At 42.5% G+C, this 7,549-nt stretch overlaps 1 protein-coding gene across 2 annotated transcripts in view; it reads right to left on the bottom strand.

Moving 5' to 3' along the window:
- Positions 1–1,122: 1,122 nt before the first annotated feature.
- The window catches only part of CHN1 (chimerin 1), a 94,626-nt gene continuing 88,199 nt past the window's right edge, over positions 1,123–7,549 (bottom strand). For both annotated transcript variants that reach the window (XM_085066403.1, XM_085066404.1), the window contains exons 9-13: positions 6,309–6,482; positions 5,525–5,602; positions 4,253–4,390; positions 3,169–3,274; positions 1,123–2,049 (exon numbers count right to left, since the gene is read on the bottom strand). In XM_085066403.1, coding sequence (XP_084922529.1) covers positions 1,878–2,049; positions 3,169–3,274; positions 4,253–4,390; positions 5,525–5,602; positions 6,309–6,482 — 668 coding nt within the window. In that variant the 3' untranslated portion in view covers positions 1,123–1,877. The remainder of the gene's footprint in view (positions 2,050–3,168; positions 3,275–4,252; positions 4,391–5,524; positions 5,603–6,308; positions 6,483–7,549) is intronic.

Here is a 7,549-nt window from a genome sequence, read left to right as displayed (position 1 = left end):
TTAGAAGGGGGAATTACATCTCCCTAATTCAAGTTTACTTGAACCGTGCTGGGCGACAACATGCCTTTACTCAGGTAAGGTGAAGGCTCCTCTGGTCACCAAGGCTGCCAAAGGACACTGAGTGTTACCACCAGAGCTGGAGCTGCTGTGGCACAGCCCTGCCCTGCTGTGCCCTGTGCCAGCTCCTGCTGGGGGCTTGGGGAAATGATGCTGCTGACAGGACACTGCAAAGGGCCAGCCAGAGCCACTGCAAGGGATCCTGAAGGGAAGGCAGGAGTGATGGATGGCCTGAGGAGCAGGAGACACAGGGCTATTAGGCAGCACGGGAGTGAGGAAATGCATCACAAAGTCAGGGCAGTGGGGGGAGATAGAGCACGTTTAGGAGGTGGCTTGGAACAAGCTAGTGGTGACCATGTGTGGCTGCTGGAGTGCCAGGCAGATGTGACTGAGAAGCATATGGGACACTCCTTTTGGGCTGGGGGAGGCAAGGCTATGGTCGCAGACATATAGTTTTCCATCTGTGGCAGTTCATTGGGACAAACAAAGTGATAATATGCACTAATTAATACAGGAGTTATAACAGCAAGGCACTTTTAGTACTACACGACTGTAAACCACCTCAAACCAAACCATACTTAAGAGTCTTTCAAAACTTGCCCCATTCTGCCTCCCCAGCAGCTGCCAGCCCAGAGCAGCATTCCCCACGTGCTTACCAGTGTACATCCCCAGCTTCAGCTTCTCCTTCCTGAGCTCCTTCCATCCCCAGCTCAGGAGAGCTGCACAGGAGCCACCTTCTCACCTCCCCTCTCCTAGCTAGGCATGCAAGGATGGGTGGGGTGCAGTGAGGCAACTTATTGCTGACAGGAGTGAGCACAGCTGGCTGTGATTACTAGAATATTCCTTGCTCGCCTCCTGCTCCAGGTGGTGTTTGCAGAGCAGACCAAAGTGCTTGCACCAGAGCTAACATTTGAAGTGCAAAGCAAATGTTCTGGGTTGTGTCTGCATGTGAAATTCAGTGGTGCATCCATCTACTCTGGGCAGCTACAGTTGTGTAACTGTAAACTGCTATTCCAGTTCACATACAGCTAATTATAACAATAAGTAAAAATGAATAGCTTAATGTTAGAGTTCTAAAAGCAAAATTTAATAAATTAATATATGCATGCCAGATAAAAATACAAAATTACAATTGAAATAGCAATAATAATAAAGGAACACTGTTCAGTATTGCAGATTTCACTGCAACCACCATAAACATCATGAAGAATTACTTAAAGTAACATTTAAAATACAATTTTGTTTCTGTTAAAAACAAATCACTATATGATGAAAAAATGGAAAGAAACCCAGGAAGAAATCAGCCCCAAAAGTGGAAGAGAATAATATGAAATGTCAATAAATGGCCAGAGGCTCCATTTCACATAAGTCTGCCTTCTTTTTAGTATCAGAAACCAATTACATAGAACAAAAAAGCAAATTCACAACAGGTTTACACGGAGAAACATGCTGAATTACAATCACAAACTATCCAGAACAAAGATGCTGCACCAGTTCAGTTGTTTTCTTCATGGAATGAGTCTCACCAGAACAGGGAGAACAGGGAGCAAATCATGCAATAGCTTTAGGCTTTTTGTTTTTTATTTTAACATGATAAACACCCAGGATTACTAGTACTGGAAAGTATGTGTTAACCTTTTTCAACATCAGCTGAATGGCACTACAGAAACGACAAAGAGTTCCTTCATTTTTATCCTGAATACATCGAAAGCTCTAGCAAATATGGAATTCAGTGACAAGAGCCATTAAATTACTTTAAAATATTCCTTCATCCATAGAACACTGTTGCTTCCTTTTTTATTACAAAACCCCCAAAATATTCAAAATAAAATGTCTTCATTTTTTATAAGCATCTCCACCACAAGTCTCTGATAGCGGATGTCGTTCAGTGCAGCCATCGCATCCAGCTCCGGCGCTCTCATAAGAGTTGGTCCAAAAACTATGCCCAGGTTCTCTGCACTCATCAGGTTTTCCTTTTCATGGAGCGTTACTCTGTTAAAAAAAAAACAAAAGAGAGATAATGATTCTCACATTTCTTTTGTGCTAAACTCTGCCTGCATATGCTTGAAAATCAGGGAAACTGGGCAGAAATGTGTGCCTTTCCCCCAAGGAGAGGCCACTGTTTCCAGCAGGTCACACATGGCAGTGTCAGGTGAAACACTCAGGAGTGAGAGAAGGCAAATGCTGTGTGGGTTTGTGGTGAGTCAGTGTCTCTGTCCTCCTCAGAGCACACAGACTGTGCCACTTGCACTGCATGAACAAGTCCTTTGGTATATAAAAACTACCAATAAGATTTTTCTTCCATTTCTCTCTTCCTGCCTAAATTTCTATTTGAAAACAGGTCAGACTGACGTTACCAAGCTGCTGTGTCTCGAGTCTGTAAATATTACAAATAAAGAAGCTGTGTCTGATTACCTGAATTCAGCAGCAAAAAACATCCTTTTGAGCAGCACATCTCCTTTTAGCAAAAGTATTAAACAAAAGTTTAAAAATAGTGAATTTTGTCACTCTTCTACCTTATCATTCACCTATACCAGAAATACGATGTGCAAAAGCAACTTGCTAGGTAGAACAGCAACAACTAATCTTGAACAGGGTGAGGAAAGATTAACCTTCACACTTCACAAGCTGTAAGGTGGAATTTTTTGTTCCTATGTCTCTCATCCCTTTGTCTGTTCTAAAACACCCATTAGAAATGTCATTGAAATAAAGGGACAAATCAGGCAGAAACGGTGTAGCTGCATTTTGCCTGAGGCACTCAGCAGAGTCAACACAGTTCTACTTGTAAAACTACAAAATGAAAAAAAGGCAGAAGAGAGCTTAAAGTATTTTTTCTAAGGAAAGGGAATAATTCTTACATATTGGCAGTAAGTTCATGTTACCTGAGAAACTAAATGGGCACCCTAACATGCCACCTTGATTTTGCTTTGCAAGGGCTTTATGAGGGATAATCCCCTATCTCTGAGTATTTGCTGTTGCGCACGCTATCACTTCTGCCACAGTGCCTCTCCAGGATCTGGTGGTCCTTGACCAGGCTTTTCTGGAGGTGCTAACGTGAACTTTTGCTAAAAATGTGTGTGGCTTAGAGTTCTTTGCAGCTATTGCACCCACCTCTTCAGATGTGCCATGAGATACCGTAATGTTTCACAGTGTGCAGGCGGCAGCAGCTTCAGCGCCTCGTGGAGAATTTCCAGCTGTTCATCCGGATCTGTGGTTTCTGAAACACAGATGTTCAACTGTCACCACACGTACAGCCAGAATTCACACACAGAAAGGCAACAACTGGTGGTCTGCACAGGAGGGAGGGTCTCACAGCTCTGCTGAATTATTCATGGATGATTTGTCTGTCCAAAGAGGTGCTCAGAGCACCATCAGCATGTCACTGGTTTTGGACAAAGAAAACTCCCCAAAGCAAACTGCACTCCACTGAAAGATTCCCTGCAGCCTATTAAAAAGATTCCTCTGGCAATCCTTGCTGACTGGACTAGTTTTACACAAATAATCTACAGGTGCAACTCTGGGAGAGCAGAAGGTACTGGGAACTTTGCCACCAGTGCTGTCTCCACGACTTGGAAAAAGCCTTCTCCAGAGGAGCTGTAAGGCCAGCTTGCAGCCCTTGTCTTCTACCCACAGCTACGTCACACCTTTCCAGGTGTGGCTGGTGTGAACACATCACAGAGATGCTTCAGGCAGCCAGGATGTTTGGGAGAGATGTTCCAGCTGGGCTTACTGCTGTGCTTGTAGACCCACTTTCTGCAAGGCCAGCCCCAAAGGCAGCCTTAGGATGATGAGTGGTTATCAGTTTATGAAAACACTCAAAATGGACAACTCCTGAAACAAACAACATCTTATTTCTAAACATTTCCATAAATCACTTTCTTGCTGGCAACATAAACCCAACAGACTTCAAATATCACTGTCAGGGATTCATGCAAGACACACAAGTGATGTAATCCACAATGTGTGATGAAAAGGAAACATTCCTGGTGACAGAGGCAAAGGAAAATGTAACCATGCTCACGTAGCATCACGTGGTCACGTCACAATGTGCACTGCATGCTGAGTCCTGCAATCCTTACTGAATTGGGCATGCAGGGTAAGAGCTGATGGAACAGCTATGAGATGGACAGTACTGCACACAAAGGAGAAGAAAAGGCTAAGAATGAAAAGCAGATGAAAAATGTGTTACACTTACTTGCAGACTCTATAAACTTTGGGTAGGCATCATACGTGATGAGTGGAATTGGCAAATCCCTGAAGTACAGTTTAAGTGCACCAGTGATAATATTGATATCTTCATACATATTCACAGAAATATCAGCTTTTTCCCCATCTGTGTGGAGAAGGCATTGACATTAAAGCCTCGGAAATGTAAACGGATGTAAAGCAGCATTCAAAAGAAAAATGACTTGCTTAAGCAAACATTATTGAAAAGAAAACAACTACAGATTTTGGCTTATGTAAGTAAAAGAGTTACTGGACTGTGACGTTCATGGTTTCAGGGTGAAAAGCTCAAGCATTTTATAAAGTAACATATCCTTTCTTTGTTTAAAGTAATTACTAAAAAATAGTTTGGGGTATTTTTAAAACCTGCCTGATCTAGCACTATCTGTCTTGTGTTAATGTGTGGATGTTTAGCTATTTCTGAACGCACTGCATTGCAAAACAATGCATTCATCATTGGCACTGAATGAGAAATCAGGGAGTCTGGTAAAAAATGTAAAAGGCAGAAAACCAGCTTTGTCCACAGCCCCCCTATTTTATAGGAAAAACATGTGTTCACCATTTAAATACAACACACTACCTACTCCAAACTGCAGAGGATACAGATCCAGAACTTGGCTTTTCCAGCACATCCCCACCCTGCTAACACTGCAGATGTTGCCTGAATAGGTCCAGTCCTCTGGACAAACAGGAAAGAGAGTTTCCAGCACGGATTCTGGCCTTGATTTCTACTGGACTACAGCTGGAAAGCCTTTAATTTTCCCACCATCTTTTCTCAGAGAGAAGAGTTTGTTCTCAGTGACCTTCTTTTAGTCCGTAATAATTCAAACTTTGTTTGCACTATTGCATTCATCTTATTATTTTGGAGCTTTCATCCAGAAAGATGGATTTAAGTTGCACAGCCCTCTTAAGGCATTTCACCACTTACCCTCTATCCCTCCCCCACCCCTCCCAGCGCAGTTTTACTTGCAAACTAGGGCAGTAGTTCAGAAAGCTTTGTCCTTGCCTACACACATGGTTACTGGAGCACAGATACTGATGGAAGGAGAAAAGTAGATTTTTGTAATAAAGGCCAAAGTGAAGCTGATGTGCTTTTCTGATGGGGAGTCTCTCCTCCTGCCAGCACAGCTGCTGGACTCCTTCAGACCACTGATGCAGTGGAGCGTGAGACAGAGGCTCTGCAGTAAAACTGTGTATATTTAATACATCAGCACCAAGTTCCAGCATGCAGGAAAGACTGTACCTCTGTCAAATGCCATTTTGACATCTTCGATAAGATCACTAAATCCTGAGACTCTGTACAGTCCTTCAGAATTAAGACCTGCAACGAACAGTTTAACATGACTAAAATTAGTCCTTATTTTTACAGTTGCCTTCCACCTGGTTCTTCCCTTGGCAAGTTTTTCATTTAAGGCAAAAAAAGCAGATATGCTTTAAAACCCTTATCAGGTTTTTTTTCCAGAATGACATCTTATCCTGGGTTTTTAACCCATTGCAGTAGAAGCCTTATTATATCGGCAGTAAACTGTATTTACATAAATGACTTCAGAGCTGAAGAAACATATTAAATCAATTCCAATTAATTTAAAAATAATTCAGATTAACATACTTGATGATCAGTCATTATTTCAGAATGAAAACAAATACTCTAATTCTAGAAAAGGATACTCAGTGTGGGCTAGAGGAACTAGCAAAAGTGAACACATTAATATTAATCCTCTTTGTTTTGCCACATTCACTTTATTTTTAAAATAAATATATGATTGGAAAGATAGGCACTAATATATAACTACAAAGCAGTAACTGCCCATTAAGCAATTTCCAGCAGAATCGATAAAAATTATAAATGATATGAACCATGAAATAATGCAAAGTGTAATATTAGCTGTGCAGGGTAATTGGCAATCATAAAATGTCTTGTGCGAGTCTGTTTTGAACAATCATACATTCAGCAGAAACCCAGATGACCCAGATCAATCTAAATGGATTATCAGTAAAGCAACCAAAGTCCATTAACGATGCCTTACCTCTAGATTCAATTTCCCTAATGCACATATCTACTACCATTGGTCTCTTAGTGAAGTGTGCTTTTACTAGCGTGGTAAGGTCACAGCTGTACACTTTCTTGACATGCTTCAGGTCTGGCTTGCAGTCATTTGGGACCATCTTGGAACATTGCTTGTGCACATTTAAACCACAATCTGAGGGGAAAAAATGAAAACATGATTAGGCTGGTGTTTGCTGAAAATGAATTCTGAGGTCAGTGCTGTGGAGTACAAATGGCTCCGGCAGGATCTGACCTCAGCTCACAACTGTGAGGGCCCTTAACCATCAAATACCTGGGGTAGGGACAGCCCTGACATTAGAAGGATTTCCTCCCCAAGACATTTCTTCTGTTTCCAGAAGGTCTAACACAGAGTGACAAGCTTTCCATATGTTTTTTTGAATCAGGAGCGAGGGGTCAGTTATGTTCCCCACCACTCTAACATACGTTGCTGTCGCAATGCAGACTTTCCTCTCAAGTTACTGGGGATTTCCTAACACTTCCATCTTCAGTGTAGTCCTGGATGTGCACTTCAGACATCTCCTGGGGGAGATGAAGGTAGGGACTGGGTTACAACCAGGCTGCAACCCCTCTGCAGTGAGCACTGGCAGGGCAATGCCAAAACCTGAGCCACTCTGGGGACCTCTCAGCTCTGGGCAGGGGTGGCAGCCCTGCCTGGCCTGGAGGGAAGCTGAGAAACAGACATGGGGGTCACCAAGCTGGCAAAGGTCAAAGGACTTTGCTAAGTCAATGTGACAGGAATTTTGATGCCATTTCACAGAGTGTTTCTGAAATAGTGCTGTAAGGCACCAAAAGGATTCTTTTCACTCTAAAATTACTTAAGAAAATATTTTTTTTTTAAACAAAAACAATTCCGCAGCTTTATTGTAAAAACACAGAGAACACAATTTAGTTTAACTGAAACTTAATTGAAATCAGCTCTGCCTAAAAACCCCTAAGAACATAATGTTCAGGGTTTGAGAAGGAACAATCTGGGAAAACACCACCAATTACACAGAAATGGGAAGAGCAATACAGCACCTTTGACGCTAAGCCCACACTATGATCAGCACCATGAGGGAGCAGACCTCTGGCACTCTGGCACTGACCCTGTGTGGCTCTGCTTTCAGTGCACACTCCCAAGTGCTGGTCAGGAAACAGCTGAACCCAGTGAGAAGAGCAGCACATCCCAGTCAGGGCAGCTGCCATACTCTGATGTGCACT

This window comes from Lichenostomus cassidix, chromosome 7 (genome assembly GCF_008360975.1).
Source record: "Lichenostomus cassidix isolate B80296 chromosome 7, HeHo_3.0, whole genome shotgun sequence".
In the NCBI taxonomy this organism is placed as follows: Eukaryota; Metazoa; Chordata; class Aves; order Passeriformes; family Meliphagidae; genus Lichenostomus; species Lichenostomus cassidix.
The sequence above is the reverse complement of the archived record's forward strand: the minus strand, read 5'-3'. Positions and strand labels throughout refer to the sequence as shown.